The 20,633-nt window shown below is 44.1% G+C and overlaps 1 protein-coding gene across 4 annotated transcripts in view; it reads right to left on the bottom strand.

Annotated features, from left to right (window-relative positions):
* Positions 1-300: 300 nt before the first annotated feature.
* The window catches only part of wdhd1 (WD repeat and HMG-box DNA binding protein 1), a 73,977-nt gene continuing 53,644 nt past the window's right edge, over positions 301-20,633 (bottom strand). For all 4 annotated transcript variants that reach the window (XM_041214286.1, XM_041214288.1, XM_041214287.1 and 1 more), the window contains 7 exons: positions 17,853-18,013; positions 17,352-17,408; positions 16,813-16,856; positions 8,536-8,706; positions 7,574-7,698; positions 7,122-7,257; positions 301-710 (listed from right to left, as the gene is read on the bottom strand). In XM_041214286.1, coding sequence (XP_041070220.1) covers positions 495-710; positions 7,122-7,257; positions 7,574-7,698; positions 8,536-8,706; positions 16,813-16,856; positions 17,352-17,408; positions 17,853-18,013 — 910 coding nt within the window. In that variant the 3' untranslated portion in view covers positions 301-494. The remainder of the gene's footprint in view (positions 711-7,121; positions 7,258-7,573; positions 7,699-8,535; positions 8,707-16,812; positions 16,857-17,351; positions 17,409-17,852; positions 18,014-20,633) is intronic.

The raw sequence follows: 20,633 nt of genomic DNA, 5'->3' as shown, positions 1-20,633 counted from the left end.
TGAGACATAATCATGTTTTTGAATCTTTAAAATAACCCATTCTACCCAGAATATCATATTCATATTAATTACTTTGTCACATTTATTTTCATCTATATTGCTTTTACCTTTTTGGGAAATGAAGTATCCATTTTATATGCTGGAGAAAACAATGAGGCAAGAAGAAAATGATAGAGAAGCAAAAAGGTAATTCATGATCAAACTGAACCTTTGCCATCTCTCCTTTTCAATCGGACATGTGTATCATTTTAACACACTGCACCACTCTACAAAACCTATTTTAAATCCACAAGAAACACATTCAAAATAGATCTAGTTTAATTCCTGTCATACAAAAAAATTCAAATATAGAAAAATGAAAACTTGTGCTGTACAATATCCAACACCTTAGAATAAGTAATACATTAAGATGCAGTTATAGAAACATGGAAATCTAAGAAGATTTTGAGCTGCATTTCTATGTTCAAACTGTGTTGAAGTAATATGCAGCAATGTTAGTCCTTTTTGAAGGCAAAGGCAGCCAACCTTGAAGTTGTTGATACATGCTGTTGTTTATGTTTCTTGGCCAAGCTTTCAGGCTCTTCAGTATTTTCCTTTTTGTTTTCCGGATCATCTTCACATAACTCTTCCACACGCTTGCGTTTTTGAACATCTTCCTCATCGGGCATATTGTTGATGCTACCACTTTTTTTAGCTTTTACCGTCCAGGCCTAGGAAATAAAATTGCCATAAGAATAATGTAAAACTGCACTGCTAGGTGAATGATACAATTTAGGTCATCACAACTCTATACAGGACTCATTCAAAAGACTGCTTCCACAAAAAGGCTAAAGCTTCTTCTGAAATGTAACCTCATGCATGTAATCAATTGGAGTTAATATGCCTTGGGGTTAACAATCGACTTTTTCCTTCCTGGGTTATACTGGAAATAGCACAGAATTATCCATTGATCTCTCCAAAAGGCAGAAACAAATATGCTGGCAGATCATATATTGCAAATGTAACGACAAATTGCTTATCACAAGAAATGTGCACAGAGCCGAGTATGGTAGCTTAGTGTTTATGGTTCTGAGCTAACAACCCAAAATTCATGAGTTTAAATCTCACTGTGCCAAGTTGCAAAACTTAAATCCACAAAAAGAAATCTGCTAATTTGTGGGTTAGCACCAGAAAATGGTGTGCTTTATTTCTGCACACTGGGCCAGACAGAAAGATTAGGAATCAATGCATGGCTGGAACGATGGTCTAGCAGATAGTATTACTGATTCATTGGATATTGGGACCACTTTTGGGGCCAGAAAAAGCACCCATCATTAGCCATTGTCCACAAGGGGCCACTGGCATCTCTCTCTGCTTACTACAATTCTGCATGCTGCTGTCATTCCTTCCTCCATTCAGTTTCTGATGAAACTCCACCAACAGGCGAGCTTGTCACCAAAACGGCAACAAACACTTATGATCCTTGTGAAAGGAGTAAATAGGACAAGGGTAAAAATTTAAATTAGCTGGGCAGAGTGGGGAGGGGGCTGAGGGAGAAAGAGTGGTGGAATTATTGGAGAAAATTCTGAAGGAGAGAATTTATCTCCACTTGGGGAGGCAAGGTTTGATCAGGGATAGTCAGCACGGCTTTGTCAGAGGGAGGTCATGCCTAACAAATTTCATTGAATTTTTTGAGGAGGTGACCAGCTGTGTAGATGAGGGTAGTGCAGTTGATGTAGTTTATATGGATTTCAGCAAAGCCTTTGACAAGGTCCCACATGGGAGACTTATAAAGAAGGCAAATGCACATGGGATACAGGGTAATTTGATAAGGTGGATTCAAAATTGGCTTAGTTGTAGAAGACAGAAGGTGATGACAGAAGGCTGCTTCAGTGATTGGAAGCCATTGTCCAGTGGTGTACCACAGGGATCTGTGCTCGATCCCCTATTATTTGTCATTTATATAAACGACATAGATGACCATGTGGGGGGTAGGATTAGTAAGTTTGCGGATGACACAAAGGATTGGCTGGGAGGTTGAGTGTCTTGGCTACAGGAAGATATAGACGGGATGGTCAAATGGGCAGATAAGTGGCAGATGGAAGTTAACCCTGAAAAGTGTGAGGTGATACACTTCGGAAGGAGTAATTTGATAAGGAAGTATTCAATGAACGGCATGACACTAGGAAGTTCTGAGGAACAAAGGAACCTTGGCGTGTGTGACCATAGATCTCTGAAGGCGGAGGGGCATGTTAGTGGGGGAGTGAAAAAGGCATATGGCACACTTGCCTTTATCAATCAAGGCATAGATTACAAAAGTAAGGAGGTCATGTTGGAGTTGTATAGAACCTTAGTGAGGCCACAGCTGGAGTACTGTGTGCAGTTCTGGTTGCCACATTATAGGAAGGAGGTGATTGCACTGGAGGGGGTGCAGAGGAAATTCACCAGGATGTTGCCTGGGATGAAACATTTAAATTATGAAGAGAGGTTGGATAGACTTGGGTTGTTTTCATTGAAGCAGAGAAGACTGAGTAGCGACCTGATCAAGGTATACAAGATTATGAGGGGCTTGGACAGGGTGGATAGGGAGCAGCTGTTTCCCTCTGTTGAAGGGTCAGTCACGAGGGGCCATAAGTTCAAGGTGAGGGGCAGGAGGTTTAGGGGGGGATGTGAGGAAAAACTTTTTTACCAAGAGGAATGCACTGCCTGGAGGGTGGTGGAGGCGGGTTGCCTCACATCCTTTAAAAAGTACCTGGATGAGCACTTGGCACATCATAACATTAAGGCTATAGGCCTAGTGCTGGTAAATGGGATTAAGTAGGTAGGTCAGGTGTTTCTCATGTGTCAGTGCAGACTTGATGGGCCGAAGGGCCTCTTATGTAACATGATTCTGTGATAACATTCAAGGCTGTGGGCCAAGTGCTGGAAAATGGGGTTAGGTAGGTAGGTCAGGCGATTCTCACGTGTCGGTGCAGACTCGACGGGCTGAAGGGCCTCTTCCGCACTGAGAGATTCTGTGAATCCACACTAAGTCAAAAAGTATTAAGAGCCAGCAGGAAAAATTATGGGGAAAGTGGAAACTATTATTTAGAAAGGCATTGTGTATTCAAGTGTATGTAAGAAATAAAACCAGTTCAAAGCACAAATTCAACTAATGAAGGGCATAATGAAGCCATTAGAGACTTAGCTACTATCTAAGCAAGATTGGGAGCAAAATATCCCAGCCTATAGGATCTTTAAAATTGACAGGACTAGAAAAGATGGAGCTGAGACACATTAATAGTAGAAACAAGGGATCTCTGTGATCACACAATGGAAATGTTGTATGTAGGGTTAAGAAACATAGGGTGTAAGACTCTGGTAAGAAGTACCTACATACCTCATGATAACAGAGTAGCTGGGTAGGAATATATCACTAAGGTGAGCAGGGACAAACCAGAATGAGAGAACAATTGGACTATATGGAATCATATAAAAAGTAACCATAAAATGAATTTAATATTTGATTTGAGAGGCAGACAAGGGAGCCACAAGCCAAGGCTTTAAATCCGAATGAAACAAACTTCGAAAGGAGCAGAAATGAATTAATCAGGGGAGGCGGTGGAATAGTGGTATTGTCACTGGACTGGAATTCCAGAGACCCAGGGTAATGCTCTGCGGATCCGGGTTCAAATCCCATCACGGCAGATAGTGAAATTTGAATTCAATAAAAATCTGGAAATCTGAAAGTCTAATGATGACCATGAAAGTACTGTCGTTTGTTGTAAAAACCCAACTGGTTCACTAGTGTTCTTTAGGGAAGGAAATCTGCTGTCTTTACCTGGTCTGGCCTACATGTGACTCCAGACCCACAGCAATGTGGCTGACTCTTAAAAATGCTCTCTGAACGAGAGCAATAAATGCTAGCCAGCTATGTCCACATGCCATGAACAAATATTTAAAAAAAAGGAAAACTGAGCTGAACTGTTAATGAGTAAGCCTACAGACAAACATCAAGGCAACATATGACTGAGTTTGGCATCAGGAAGCTCTAGTAACAAAGATCAATGGGAATCAGGGGTGAAAATTCTCCACTAGCTCAAAGGACAAAGCACAGAGGTTGTGGTTTCTGGAAGCTAGTCATCCTGGCCCCAGTACATGGAGTTCCTCAAGGTGCTGTCCTAGACCCAACCATCTTCAGTTGCTTCATCAATGATCTTCCATCCTTCACAAGGTCAGAAGTTTGTTGATGATTGCAGTGTTCAGTCCCATTCACAGCACCTTAGATAATAATGCAATCCATGTCCACAATGCAGCAAAACTTGGACAACATTTAGGCTTGGCTGATAAGTGAAAAGTAACATCTGTATCACTCAAATGCCAAGCAATGATCACCCCCAATGAGAGAGAATTTCCTCTTGGCATTCAATGTCATGACCATCACTGAATTCCACACCATCAACAGCCAGGGGTCCCCAGTGACCAGAAGTTTAACTAGTTGAACCACATAAATATTGTGGCTACAAAAGTAAGTCAGTGGCTGGGAATTTTGTGGTGAGTAACTGGACTTCTGACTCCCCAAAGCCTGTCTACCATTTACAAGACACAATTCTATACTTCATTCAGCTGACAAATTGTAGAGCAGGCAATTGCTAACCTTGTTCCGATTTCAGTGCTGCTATCTCCATTTGTGATCACTTTCGATCCCAGGAATTGAAAGTGATTATGTTCACAATGGTTGAGGGTTGAAACGTCACAATGCTCTCACTGTGAATTGTCATCAAGTATGTCAACCCAAACTTCAGGCTTGACTTCCTCAGCTCTTCAGCCATCATAGTTGTCTTTGGCCATTAGGGTAGTGTCATAAGCATTTCTGATGTACTAGATATTGTGACCACAAATATTGGCCTCAAGATATTCTGGGAGAGCTAAGCTGACTTTTCTCACCACCTTTTCTCCTATGGCATTGAAAAGTTGCGCTGAAAGCAGACATTCATTCATGTCTGTTCCTTTGCCAAAACAGAATGGCTCTGTCCTGTCTCCAAGTACTGTGGCTGTACCTATACAAGGACTGCAATGGTTCAAGGTGGCAGCTCACCAGCACCTTCTCAAGGCAATAGGAATGGACAATAAATGCTGACCTTATCAGTGATGCCTATATTCCATGGATGAATAAAAAAGAATTCAAAGTATTTTGTATGATACAAAACCAATTCATACTCTTCAAAGGCAAATGCTTCACACATGCAATTGGGCAGCCATGGTTAACAAACAAGGTGAAAAAAAACAGAATCAAGCTTTAAGCGCATAAGTGAGGAAAAGTTGAAATCTAGCAGGCCGGGTGAGCTGCAAAAAACAATACAGGGATACAAGGGAAGTACTGAACTGCAAATAGGTAAAGAAAACTTGAGATATCAAAGCTAACATATTGAAAGGAAGAGGGTGGAAAAGGAGAATGCTAGCCCATTAGAAACCGATGCAGGAGAGGCGGTAACAGATAATAAAGAAAATGGTAAACTTATTAAATTAATACTTTATATTTGTTTCACAGTGAAGGAAGAATTAAAGGCCACTGGAACACAGGAATGTAAAAAAAATCAAGAGAGAAACATTGGATTTAATATAAATTTAACAAATGGTAATGGAGAAAATAATGCTATTTGTTTATTCACTCACTGGGCATGAGCAATGCCTGAAAAGCCAGCATTTATTGCTTATCCCTAATTGCCCTTGAGATGGTGGTGGTAAGCCACCTTCTTGAACCACTGCACTGCATGTGCTTCAAGTACATCTACTATGCAGTTAGGAAGAAGCGTCCAGGTTTTTGACCCAGCAACAGTGAAGGAGCTTACGCCAGACACATCGCCAGGACCTGATGATTTCCACCCAAGGCATTAGAATACATAGATGAGGAAATCGCTGAAAGGTTGATCATTATTTTCCAAAGATTCTGTGTATTTAAAAATAATCTTTTAGGAGCTGCCCTTGCACCTACAATTTAAAATTTCATTTTACCATGTTCCTCTAAACTTTTGCTTCATGGAAATATTTTGGGTAATGCTTAGTCCTCCTTAGGAAAGAAAATCTCTTTTGGTTTGAGCTTAACTTAGAATTTTTGCCTACATTGACTTCATAAATTGTTTCTTTCCCCCCACATAACTGATTGTCAATCAATCGAAAATAAAGCAGTTGTACTGAAAACGACATTACTCTATTTTCTGAGAAGGGGAAAAAAAATCAAACATGAAACAACCAGTTGGCTGGTCAATCCAAACCTTTTGCTCATCTTCAAATTGTAACTTCTTCTATACAGCTCTAAGACTTCACCTCAAATTCATTTCAAGCTCAAAGCACAAAACTCCACTTCAAAAAGCCTTCCTGTAAAATTCCATTTTTCACTCTCCAATGTTATTCTCCAATTAAGTGAACTTAAACAGATGTGTTTCTGCATCTGCCAATCCTGCTTAAATAAAGTCATCAGCTCATATAGAAACAAAATCAATACCACTAAATTTATATAGGTATGATTCCTCAGCAACATCCACTTCAAATCTATTCGGTTACATTTTGTTTTGTGGTCTGTGAGCAGTGCAATCAAAATCAAGTAGTGCTGCTGCCAACACTGTTTCCAATCTGATTGCTGCTGGATTTCACAGTATTGATGAAAACAAACATCAGCACAGCACATGCAACTTAACACGCCTGTATAGAATTATTTTATATCAATTTAACCTATTCAGATAGCTAGATTTAACCTTATATGGTAAATATGGGGTTCTTGTTATGCATTAGATTTACTACACAGATTTACTGAGATTCAAATATCTATTCATTGTATTAAAACAAGTATTTGAAACATACTTGAGTTCACTTATGCTATGTCCAACCAATGCAAAGCAGCAAAGTCAACTGAATGGTGAACTATATAGCTAAAACAAGAGAATGTGTTGAAGAAATGATTGAGTTATTTACCCAAGAAAATATATTTTCTTTGAAATCAGTGGAAATAAATTGCACTAGCTAATAATTCTTAATTATTTGGAGATATCAAACATTTTCAAAATAAACTATTAATTCTTAAAAATCAGACCAAAATGGTGGATTAAAAATAAAAAAGACATTAAAAATGCCAAAAGCTAAATGCCAGGATGGGGTTTGCATACCTTCCTGTCCTCAGATGACAGAATGCGGAATCTGTTCATGCCTTCCTTAATTATTTCTTCTTCTGTTAAATCTGGACTTCCAGCAACAATATCTTCATGATTTTCTTCCAACCAGAGTTGGAAACCTGTCTTAGACCTTTTTACAAAGAAAAGGCACTATTACTGTATTTTAAACCATTGTTCTCTAGCCTCAAGCCATTAAACTGTTAGGAATTACAATACAGCACTGATTGTAGAAACAATAAATCTAAACTTCAAAGCAGAATCTGGATGGTAACTATCTGGCAACAGAGTGAACCTTAAAATGACTATTCTCCAACAAACAAAGCATTAAAAAATATACACTTTTCCAAAAGAAAGTCTGCTATGGTTTCTGACAAGTTAAGATTTCCTGGCAGCATAAACGTTATCTGAAGTGCACATCCTTTGTATATCATTTTAAAAACACTCACTTTATGTTTTCTGTATTTTTGCTGTCAGGGGTGATTGATTGTACAGGCCTAGCCTCAATTGCTTTTTCTTCCACAGCTTTACTGCTGGATTTAGGGGCGGTTGACTGGAACAATGTAGCTTGGGTCTTTGGAAAAAATAAGGAAAATTAAATAAGACGCAAAACTAGATAAACAGCCCTAATGTTGGAACAAAAATTGATTCTTTTGTCATACAGATCATCGGTTTTGAATTAACTGCAGATATGTAGGACTGGCTCAATCTACACATGAATTAATTACAGAAATCATGAACTCTAATGTAATTATCACCACATGGGGGATTTGAAAGGTCAAGTTTTTATTTCTACATCTTGCTCTACAGTGCTAGAGCTGCAAAACACTTCAAAACATTTTTAGAAATTAGCTTGTAACTATATTGCTTTGAGAATTGATAATTACAAAGTCACCTTTTAACATTCAGAAAAATAATTTGGTTATACCTCTGGATTTACATTAGAAAGGTAGCACACATACACAACTTGCTTTTTTTAAAACCGTCCCAAGTTTTGATATACACATGTTAAATATTCCCACTCAAATTTTTATCTCGTATTTGATCCATAGGCATTTACTACTATCTGGTATCAAGGACATTTTTCACATTTGAGCAGAGACAGTGAATTTAAGGATGCTATTCAACTACCTAGACAAGACTATCAGACCCAGTTATGTCATATTGCAATGTCTACCCATAATTTTCCAAAGAGATGCTCAATAGCAACAGAGTCACAGAGAACAATAGTAGGAGCACATCAACAACCATTTTGGCCGAGAGCAACCAATATAGCACGGAACAGGGATTAACCTGGGGCTTTCTAGCTCAGCCCCAAACCAGACATTGTACTTAAGAGGCAAGAATCCTGCATTTTAAAAAACATGAAATTGTCAATCCTGTTAAAACAAATTCTGAAACAAATTAGTACCTGTTTGGCCTTTGGTTTTGAGGTCAGAGGTTTGAGGACAAGTGATGACTTATTTGCAGACTGGCTGTTGTTACTTAACGATTTCTTTCCCGTTTTCGTCATGCTATCTAGAATATTAGTGTTACGAGTTTGACCTCCAGCCAATGCAGAGGATATTCCACCAGATGTTATCTGGGAAGGGGAAAACATCAAAGATTTGGGTTAAGTAAATAAAACTAGAAGTAAAATGAGTTTAAAAAAATGCTACGTTACTGTTTGCAAAAGCAAAATACTGGGGATGATGGAAATTTGAAATAAAAACAGAAAATGCTGGAAACACTCAGCAAGTTTGGCAACTTCTGCAGAGAGAAACAGTAAATGTTTGAAGTCTGTGACCTTTCAGTAGAACTGAGGAAAGGGCACTGACCTGAGACTTTAACTCTGTTTCTCTGCCCACAGTTACTGACAGACCTGCTGATTATATTAATGTTTAGCTAGTGTAAAAGAAAGCATAATGCAACTTTTGCATGATGTGGTAAAACACAAGGCTAATATCAAACAATATAATTTGACCCTTGGTGAAAAAAAATCTGTTCTTTGTGACTGTGCATTACTATTTTAATCACTTTTGCAGAAACTATATTAAAAACATGGTTTAGAGCAATGATATATCCATTTGACATTGTAATTAAGTTACTGGATATTGCACTTATCTGTAGTAAGTCAATAGCATCTACTAGTTGAAATTCCTGTGGTATTGAACATGGGGTGGGGATCAAGTAGTACCCCTTATTTTTGGGTGCTACAAATGCCCTTAAAGTTCCAAAATAATGCCACATTTGTGGGGCGAATTGCACCAGATGCCATATTAGTGTGAACGTAGTAAACATCTCCTGGAAGTATGCAGAGCAGGCAGACCATGATGTCAATCAGTGTGTGATGCTTATTTGACTGCAGCTGCGGTATCATTTTGGAACTCAATGCTCCAGCTCTCTTCCCGTTACTCAGTTGAACATTCATTCAGCAGTGGGATGGACCCCCACCACTGCGATGAATATGGATCATTAACTATTGTTTTTATTTTTTTATGGGATGTGGGTGTCACATGCAAGGCCAGCATTTGTTGGTCATTCTTAATTGTCCCCGAGAAGGTGGCAGTGAGCTGCTTTCTTGAACCGCTGCAGTCCATGTGGTCTACCTACATTCACACTCATTAGGTATTTTGACCTAGTGACAATGATGGAACCACGATATATTTCCAAGTCAGAATGGAGTGTGACTTGGAGCAGAACTTGCAGGTGGTTATGTACCAATGTGCCTGCTGCCTTTGCCCTCCTAGGTTGTAGGCATTGAGTGTTTGGTACTTAGAGTTTAGTTCTTGATTGATTTCTTCTGGCTGTTGCTATCATACCACAAATATCTGGGACTTTTTATACTTGCTTCAAGTTTCAAAAGTCAGAGTGGTGTGGTGGGTGCTGAAGGACTTTTTGCTGACTTCAGAGCTTCTGCACAAACTAGTTGTTTCTAGATATGGATGCAAAAGTAGATATCCCACTTGGGACACAGCAAGACTGGGAGAATGAACGGGAGTCACACAGAGTGGGACAATTTGCTGGAAGAAGGGAAAGGAAGGGGAGGGGGATGGGTTCTCATATATCCACTCAGGGTGTTCACGGAGCAGTTATTCTACCCGAATCTCAGTGAGGGACAACAGATGAAATGTTTGTGCTTCAGTAATGATGTTCTAAATTGCAACCTCAGAGCAGGGCAACTACTCCATTACCAGTGACTGTGAAGGTGACCGCGGCAACTAACTTTTATACTTGGCTCTTTCCAGGCTGTAATTGGAAATATTTGCAACATCTTGCAGTTTGCTGACCATTGTAACATGAGGGAGGTCAGTGACTCTATTTAATGTGAGTTAATATTTAATTCTCTCCTGCCAGAGAAGCAGGTGGAGCGAGCACATGGCTTTGCTAGGATTGCTGGCTTCCCCAGTGACTGCACATACATTGCTTTGATGCATGTCAACTCTGCCCTAATCCAGAACCGAAGGGTTTGCACTCCCTCAACATCCAGGTGGTGTATAACCATAGGCAGATGGTTTTTGTGCTAGCAACATTTGAAATGCCAGGGCAAGGTGCAAGTCCAGGTGGGGTAGGGGAACAAAGAAATCTCGAAATGCAAACACAACAATTACTAAAAGTTGCTCCACAGGTTAGCAAAGTCATAAAAAAAAAACCAAGCACTTGATTTTATTTCCAGAGGGCTAGAATTGGATAGTAGGGAAGTTATACTAAACCTGCACTGAACCTTGGTTAGACCACACAGACTGTTGCTTGCAATTCCAGTCAGCATATTACAAGGATCTAGAGGCACTGGAGAGAGTGCAGAGAAAATTTACGAGGGTAATATCAGAAATGCGTGGATATACATATCAGGAAAGGACTGCCAGGCTTAGTCTCCTTTCTCTTAATTAAAGGTGGCTAAGGGGTGAGCTAATAAAGCTCTTTCAAATTCTGAAAGGTTTTGATAGAGCGGATACAGGGAGAATGTTTCCTCTTGCAAGGAAGTGCATAACTAGAAGTCATCAATATAAGACAGACAGTCAGCAAGAAATCCAATAAGGAATTAGAAAATACTCCTTATCCAAAATGTGGTGACAATATAGAATTTGTTACTACAGGGAGTGCGTGAAGTGAATAGTACAGATGTATTTAAGGGGAAGCTAAATAAGCATAACAGGGAGAAGGGAATAGATGATTACAATGATAGGTTTAGAAGAGGAAAGATGGGAAGAGGCTTGACTGAAGCACAAACACCAGTAGGGACTGGTTGTGTCGAATGGCCTATTTCTGTGCCATATATCCTAAGTAAACCAAAGGGTGGCTAGTGGTGAGAAGGCTATCCCTGACTACATGGTTGATGACTTTGACGAGTAGGCCATACACACATGTGTAGCATGCGTATAAAGAAAGCCATGCTCACACATGGAATGTGATAGAACAGACCACTGGTGTGCTGAAGCAACACTTCCACTGCCTGGATGACGCTGGAGAAGCCCTGCAGTATTTGCAAGAGCAAGTGTCAAGATTCATCATGATCTGCTGCATGTTGCACAATCTTGCCATTATGAAGGGACAGCAGTTGCCACTGACCATACAGCTGAGGCACAGGAACAGAAGAAAGGGGAAAAAAGCAGAAGGCAGAATAGCCTGGGTTATCCCTGAAGATTTCATCCGAGTGTGATACTATTCACAAACAATTGCATATCTCATCTTCCATCACTGCATCCACTTGGCCACAATACAAAAACATCAAAGCAAAATAAATATTCTAAATCAGATGTATAAATGAAACCATGCTATATTGCATACAAACATCAATTACCCTAGTGTTTGTCCTCGTGCTCTTATCTCTTGTTACTCGAATGGCTGCAACATGACTGGCGAAAGGCTGCTAATTTTCATTTGGGAAGACCGCAGATGGCTTTGGAGGGCAAAATGGCTGGCTACTGATTGCACCATCTCACCATGGGAAGCAGCAGTCCAAGTTGGCTGGCAGAGTGGCAATACAAAAACTGTCTTTTTGAAACAGGATAGCAGTGTTGTGTTCTAAGCATTTGTGTTCTAAGGACCACTTCCACTCTCCTGGGGTGGCACCTCATCAATCCTGTTGGAGGACAGATTGTTGGACTGCTGTGACATCCTGCAAGCCCCACTGCACACTGTAATCCACAAATATGATGGCAACAGCCTTGCAAGGCAGTTAGTTGACCTTGCAGGACAGTATGAGTTTCCACTACAGCACTCAGACATTGAGTGAATGCTACTTGTGCCACATTGGGAGCATCAATGGAAGCTGTATGAGCCATTGTACACTGCATCATAGTTGGGTCTGCAAGTGTTCAAACAAAGTTGGCCACCATTTCCATGCTGGAAAGGATGGGCTCAAAGCTCTGCACAAAGCCTTATGCAAAGCTGATGCTGGACTCCTCCATGCTTCTTGACATAGACTGCAAGTTTCTCAAAGCATCAACCTGTTCTGTAGGCTGTCCCATTGAAGTGCTCATCTGAGCCCTTTGTAGTGGAACAAGTGTGTAACCTCCCCCTCCAGGGACCTGGCACCCACGCTATCCTTTCCTTTTGCCCCTGCTACACACGATTCACATCCAATATCTCAGAGGCAGATTCTACCTCTAAAAGACAGTGTCAGCAACCTAAGGTGGTGGCTGCGAGTGTGAAATCAAGCGATGAAGTAGTGCCCTCATCATCACTCTCTTCTTGGTGTTCCTCCTACTGTATGGCTTGATTGCACCTCTTTGGTATCTGAAAAGGCCCAAGAGTAAGGCTGTAGGGGAGGTAAGGAGTGTATGCTTACACCATCAGCAGTTTGCAAATCAGAAGAGAGGAGTTCAGGGAGGTCTGATGTCAGAAGGATGATTGGGTATGAGGATGCGATCATCTTCGATGGTTTCAGCCCTGCCATTGCCCACAGTCTTAGCAATGGGTTTCCCAATAATGGGCAGCACCATCTCCTACATGGGGATAAGGACATATAGGTGCACCTCTTGCTCCACAATTAGTTTCTGCTGCTTCCGGTTGTGTGCCACCTTGTTGTGACAGAAAAGGAAACGCGCCAGAGTCTTTTTGGCAGATATGGCTGCCATGGTTGAATAGGTAGCAGTGCGTGCAAGCTTTAAAGTTGCAGCAGCAATTAGGGTTTTAGGGCGAAGCACATAAATGTTAGGTGCAAGTTCTGATTGACTGAAAATGTTGGAGGAGATGAGTGACTGGGGTATGGTGCAGTGAGCAGCATATGAGGCTTCTGGTGCACTTGGTAGGATGTAACATTTGAAGATGCATTGCCCAGTCATGTAACATTATTGAACTTCTTGCTGCATGGCATGCAGATCATTGTGGTTTCACTCCTGGCACTGATGAAGCTTGCTCCAACTACCTTCTAAGCATGTGTCTGGATGGCCTCCTGATTATACTCTCCTACTTTCCGCCTCCTCCGCTAGAACCTCCAGTGTCAAAATTCTTTGAAGCCTGCTCTCTCATACGTTGTGCCATTCTGCAATGTTTTCTAGGTCAAATTCACTTTCTGCACGACTGTGAACATCTGTTCCGGCCATGATGCACCTCCACTTTAAAAAGTGCAGGGAGCAGGGTTCAAGCAAGTTAAAGTTTTGGGTCCTCTGCTGATACATGTAGCTAGCAAACAATGGCGTTACAGCTGGCCGTGTACAGCAATCATATAAATGAAGCAGGCAGCACAAAGTTGGCATTCTGCCTGTAATACACCGAATGTTAATTGCACATTGCGATCCCCACGCCCGTATTCAGGGGCTAACTTAGCTCCCAAGGAGTCAAGAACAAGTGCAACATTCAGGTCACGCAAGAACTTAGGGCAGGGAAGAGAAACAGCAGATAGTGATGGAAAGAGGAAAGGGAGATGGTGAGAAGGAGTGGGATATGAGAAGAGGAGATGATATTCAAAGGAGAGGCAAGATGTGGAGCAAAGTGAAAAGGGGGAGATGGAGATTGCAAAAGTTGGGGCAAAAGGGGAGATGGAACTCGATAGGAGCATTGAAGAGAAAGGAAAATGAGATGGGAGGATGGTGGAGAGAGGAGAGGAAGGCAGGAGGTAATGAATGTTATGATAATAGAGAAATTAAGTTGAGGAAACTGGAGCAGAGGGAGAAGAGGAGCATTAGGGAAAGGAAGACAAGACGACAGGAATCCATACAGAGGAGGCAAGAGAATAAGAAGATTAGGGTAGGGATAGAATATTGTAGATGCCCATTTTGTGGACTTGGGGGTTTCAGCTCATTGAGCAACAATTAGAGAGAGAAGTTTAATAATTAATCACCCATTTGTCTTATGTGCAATCGCATGGACTGGAGTAGCTAGGATTGAGCTGGAGCTTTGAGTTTCTGGCCACGACATTGGCCCAGATGTTCCGGTCTATGGATCATCGGGACTCATCTGAACTCCCAATGCACTGGCTGTGGGAATTGACTGGGAAGTTTGAACTTGCGATGGGCAATTCCCCTCCTCTCTGGGGCCCTCTGAGTTAGAATTGGAGATTTACCTGGATAGTTGCCCAGGAAATGTTGGACAGAAAAATCCTAGTCTCACCCCTGGGTAACTATACATCTGACCCCCCTCCAATCACTCACAATGACCTCCAACTCCTGACTTCCCCTCTGACCCACCAACCCAACCATCCCCAACACCACCATCTCCTCCTTGACCCCCTGCAACCCAACCCGTCTCACCACCCAACTCCCCGCACCCCCACCCAACCCGACAACCATTTCTGACCCGATAACCCCCAGACCCACCTACCACCCCATGCACCTCATTCACCAGCCTCCCCTTTACCCACTTACCCAACCTAGCCTACCCCTTACCCACCCTGCCCAGCTGCCACCCTAAACATCTGCCCACTCTACCCACCTATCACCCACCCTGCCACCTATCCCCCTACCTAGGTGTCAAATTACCCAGGTGCCACCCTACCCATCTCACTTACCTACCACCATAGCCCACATACTACCCTACCCAGCTCCCACCTTTCCACCCACCACCCTACCCATCTACATCCTTACCCACCCTGCTCACCTGCCACGTTGTCCACCTGCCATCCCACTACGCTACCCACCTGCCACCCAACCCCCTTACCCAGTTACTTCACGCAGCTTACCCCCTTACCCACCCTACCTCCTCACCCATTTCTCTCCGTAGCTTTTCAAAACAGCCACAGGATATTTAAACTCTTTACTTAACAGTTTATGGCAACTAGTGCCGTAAAAAGGGGGCATGGCTTGTCTTTCCCACCCAACAATCCAGCAGTATGGGGCCATATGCTCCACATTTCTGGAGCAGCCGGCATCAGGAGTCCTGGCCAGAAACGTGGAGCTCTGGTGTGGTGGAAAGTAGGAGCAGAGTGGCAATCGATGGTGACTGCCACACCTCGGAAGATTCTGGCCATTACATTTTACCTGGACACCTTATAACAGCACCACTTTCCTGTGTGAGGAGTACTGCATGGAAAGTGACTACCCGCTTTTAATTTTTGGTACATATTCTTAAGATATGTATCTCCAAATGTAGTTTGTGTAATGCCTTTATCCCAGTCTCTTACTAATGAACCTTTTTTTCCCCCAGAAATTTGTGCCCATTCATTCTAATCCTAAAAGTGATGATTCTATCTTACCCTTGCAACTACTGCCTATGTGCAGTTTCTAAATTTATGTAAGATTTTAAATTAGTATCCCAAAAGTCCTGCTTTAATCAATGATCAGTATAATTTTTATTTCCACTGGTTATCATCTTGCCTATTCGATGAATTCAACCTCTGCCTTTGATCACTTTGGTGATCACATTTGGCATTACCCGGACAAATTAGCATTATATGATCTTCCACAATAATAACTAGTTTCCTCCCAAATCACAAATTATGTTGTGTCTCAAGGCTGACTGTTTCTCCATCAACTCAGAGGCTCTCCAAGGGTGCTTTCTCTCTTTTCCACATCATCTTCTCTGCTCAACTGCACCCTCTCCTCTCATGATAAATATCCTACATTCACCAATTTTCTTAACACCACATACATTGAGCTTTCATTCCTCTTGAAGTATGGCTAAATCAACACATCTTGATCTCGAGGCTGAAAATTCCTCTTGTTTATGATAATACTTTTTTTGATGCTCTTCCATCATTCTAAATCCTTGCTGCACTGGATTCAGGACTCACTGAACTTTCGACCAACTCCAATTCACCTTTCCTAAGATCTTAAAGCTAAATAAGACCATAACATACCATCAGTCTTCTCATTTCCCTCCAATTTACAATTCTTTAAATTCAAACTTCCTGATTTACCCAGTATTATATTCCTACTTGTTTCAGCCTTGATCCCTTATTTAGGTTTCTATATGCAAATAAAAGACAGGAAGACATGCAATATCAATATGTATTAGTACATGGAAGCCATCTATTTTTAGAATCTGATGTTCATATTTTACATCTTTTAAAAACAAAGCTATCACTTGTTGTTCGCTATTTTTGTTCTCTTTTTCTTTTAGGAAGAGGCTTCCATGAAAAATGTCTTTTTTCTTCACTTTCTAGGAAGTCAGATTGTAGTTGTGTGACTAGGCCATAAGTTACATCAAATTTCTCTTGTGGATACCAATTGTTTTCCAATAAAACCTCTGTCTCAATTCAATTACTAGTTACAGGAGAGATAATATTTAATAACTGTAAAATCTTTAAGTATTTATGACCATTTCTTACCTTAAAGGGATTGGGACGTGCAAGCATGCTGTTTGTAAGAGTTACTGTTGACAGAACAGATACAAAGTTATAAAACCCAAATTTGCATAATAAATCCAAAGCTGGTTTCCAATTTCACTAAATAAAAAAATTAAGCATTGTTCCATGGTATATTGAAATCCGTATCAATGATAATATGATGTGATCATTTTGACACCAACAGCATTTAAAAGGAAACAATCCTGGATTTAGCATCTAGTTTCAGTTTGCAATGAATTGTCCATTAATCCAATTTGCGCTGTTAGTCAACTAGCCAGTTGATCAAACACAAAGGCATATGATATACTGCTACGCAAACTCATTAGGTCAAACTATAGGTTGAAAGCTATAGCTTTTGATTGAAACCTACTGACACTTACTTCAATATACTTTTTAATCACTCTTTTAAACATACAACAAATCAACTTGTAAAATTACTATAATGGAAGGGTCTTCAATTACACCAGTGGCAAACTACAGTCATTTATAATTTGCATGAAACATAGTTTTGCATAACAAACCTGATTTTGGAGTAATTTTTTCTGTAGAACCAAGATCTTTACTAAATGGATCGAACCCTGCAGTACAGAAGGACAGTGAGTTAGTTCTATTCAATAAATACTCAACACTAAGAATCTATTTTCGGCAGATATTGGGTTTCTTCCAAACACACATTGCCAGCACAAATAAATGGGGATTATTTTTGGAAATTGCAGGAAATCATGCATCAACTTGTACAAACATTTTCGTCAATTATTTATTTCAAAATTCTGAATCCAAATGTCAAATAGATCAGATTATGTTTATGCATGAAGGAAGAAAAAGTGAAGAAGTGGAAGACATGCAACTACAGGAATAGAAGCACAATTTATTTTATTTAGTTCTTGTGGGAAGAACTTCACACGAGAGCAACTAGCAGAAATTTTAAAAGCCTAGACTTACAATTAGTTTAGACTCAAATATAAATATGCAACAAGCAATCTAAAATAAATTTTAAAAGCTGAATATCTAGCTGGTCTCACTTCTCTTTGCATAAAGTGCTTCCTCAGGATCCAATCCATTGTTATCATTTTCTTCTTCGCAATTCTGAACACCCTCCTCACTACCTTCTTCCTTTTCAACACAACTCTGAGCTAGGGGCTGTACATGTGGCGAATTCCATTTGGTCACTGATCTTTTGTAGCTGTGAGAGGAAGAGAGTTTCAATAATTAGCAAAATTTAGACCATAAGCTTTAGATCCTGAAATGCTTAAATCAAACATGCCTGTTTTTATTTGCATAACAATTCAGCGCAAATGCAGAATTATTGGCAAATCTAAATTTAGCATGATATTGCAACAAATACAAAACAAGGGGTTACTAGTGGTGTGCTTCAGGGTGGACTGTGGTTGAATCTGAATTATTTTAAACCATAAGCATCATAGTTGTGATTTTACTCAGAAAAAATGCATGTGGTGGCTGGATTCTGTGGTTACTTGCAGCTACTCCATTTATTTGGAATTTTAATCTCTCTAAAGAAGGAGTAGAACACAGAGCAGCGCCGGGTCGAGTCCGACGCAGAGCAGCGCCGGGTCGAGTCCGACGCAGAGCAGCGCCGGGTCGAGTCCGACGCAGAGCAGCGCCGGGTCGAGTCCGACGCAGAGCAGCGCCGGGTCGAGTCCGACGCAGAGCAGCGCCGGGTCGAGTCCGACGCAGAGCAGCGCCGGGTCGAGTCCGACGCAGAGCAGCGCCGGGTCGAGTCCGACGCAGAGCAGCGCCGGGTCGAGTCCGACGCAGAGCAGCGCCGGGTCGAGTCCGACGCAGAGCAGCGCCGGGTCGAGTCCGACGCAGAGCAGCGCCGGGTCGAGTCCGACGCAGAGCAGCGCCGGGTCGAGTCCGACGCAGAGCAGCGCCGGGTCGAGTCCGACGCAGAGCAGCGCCGGGTCGAGTCCGACGCAGAGCAGCGCCGGGTCGAGTCCGACGCAGAGCAGCGCCGGGTCGAGTCCGACGCAGAGCAGCGCCGGGTCGAGTCCGACGCAGAGCAGCGCCGGGTCGAGTCCGACGCAGAGCAGCGCCGGGTCGAGTCCGACGCAGAGCAGCGCCGGGTCGAGTCCGACGCAGAGCAGCGCCGGGTCGAGTCCGACGCAGAGCAGCGCCGGGTCGAGTCCGACGCAGAGCAGCGCCGGGTCGAGTCCGACGCAGAGCAGCGCCGGGTCGAGTCCGACGCAGAGCAGCGCCGGGTCGAGTCCGACGCAGAGCAGCGCCGGGTCGAGTCCGACGCAGAGCAGCGCCGGGTCGAGTCCGACGCAGAGCAGCGCCGGGTCGAGTCCGACGCCGAGCCGAGTCGGGTCGAGTCCGACGCCGAGCCGAGTCGGGTCGAGTCCGACGCCGAGCCGAGTCGGGTCGAGTCGGGCCGAGCCGAGTCGGGTCGAGTCCGACGCCGAGCAGCGCCGGGTCGAGTCCGACGCAGAGCAGCGCCGGGTCGAGTCCGACGCAGAGCAGCGCCGGGTCGAGTCCGACGCAGAGCAGCGCCGGGTCGAGTCCGACGCAGAGCAGCGCCGGGTCGAGTCCGACGCAGAGCAGCGCCGGGTCGAGTCCGACGCAGAGCAGCGCCGGGTCGAGTCCGACGCAGAGCAGCGCCGGGTCGAGTCCGACGCAGAGCAGCGCCGGGTCGAGTCCGACGCAGAGCAGCGCCGGGTCGAGTCCGACGCAGAGCAGCGCCGGGTCGAGTCCGACGCAGAGCAGCGCCGGGTCGAGTCCGACGCAGAGCAGCGCCGGGTCGAGTCCGACGCAGAGCAGCGCCGGGTCGAGTCCGACGCAGAGCAGCGCCGGGTCGAGTCCGACGCAGAGCAGCGCCGGGTCGAGTCCGACGCCGAGCCGAGTCGGGTCGAGTCCGACGCCGAGCCGAGTCGGGTCGAGTCGGGCCGAGCCGAGTCGGGTCGAGTCCGACGCCGAGCCGAGTCGGGTCGAGTCCGACGCCGAGCCGAGTCGGGTCGAGTCCGACGCCGAGCCGAGCCGGGTCGAGTCCGACGCCGAGCCGAGCCGGGTCGAGTCCAGTCCGACGCAGAGCAGAGTCGAGTCCAGTCCGACGCAGAGCCGAGTCGAGTCCAGTCCGACGCAGAGCCGAGTCGAGTCCAGTCCGACGCAGAGCCGAGTCGAGTCCAGTCCGACGCAGAGCCGAGTCGAGTCCAGTCCGACGCAGAGCCGAGTCGAGTCCAGTCCGACGCAGAGCCGAGTCGAGTCCAGTCCGACGCAGAGCCGAGTCGAGTCCAGTCCGACGCAGAGCCGAGTCGAGTCCAGTCCGACGCAGAGCCGAGTCGAGTCCAGTCCGACGCAGAGCCGAGTCGAGTCCAGTCCGACGCAGAGCCGAGTCGAGTCCAGTCCGACGCAGAGCCGAGTCGAGTCCAGTCCGACGCAGAGCCGAGTCGAGTCCAGTCCGACGCAGAGCCGAGTCGAGTCCAGTCCGACGCAGAGCCGAGTCGAGTCCAGTCCGACGCAGAGCCGAGTCGAGTCCAGTCCGACGCAGAGCCGAGTCGAGTCCAGTCCGACGCAGAGCCGAGTCGAGTCCAGTCCGACGCAGAGCCGAGTCGAGTCCAGTCCGACGCAGAGCCGAGTCGAGTCCAGTCCGACGCAGGGCCGAGTCGAGTCCAGTCCGACGCAGAGCCGAGTCGAGTCCAGTCCGACGCAGAGCCGAGTCGAGTCCAGTCCGACGCAGAGCCGAGTCGAGTCCAGTCCGACGCAGAGCCGAGTCGAGTCCAGTCCGACGCAGAGCCGAGTCGAGTCCAGTCCGACGCAGAGCCGAGTCGAGTCCAGTCCGACGCAGA

The sequence above is a fragment of the Carcharodon carcharias genome, chromosome 20 (genome assembly GCF_017639515.1).
Source record: "Carcharodon carcharias isolate sCarCar2 chromosome 20, sCarCar2.pri, whole genome shotgun sequence".
Lineage (NCBI taxonomy): Eukaryota > Metazoa > Chordata > Chondrichthyes > Lamniformes > Lamnidae > Carcharodon > Carcharodon carcharias.
The sequence above is the reverse complement of the archived record's forward strand: the minus strand, read 5'-3'. Positions and strand labels throughout refer to the sequence as shown.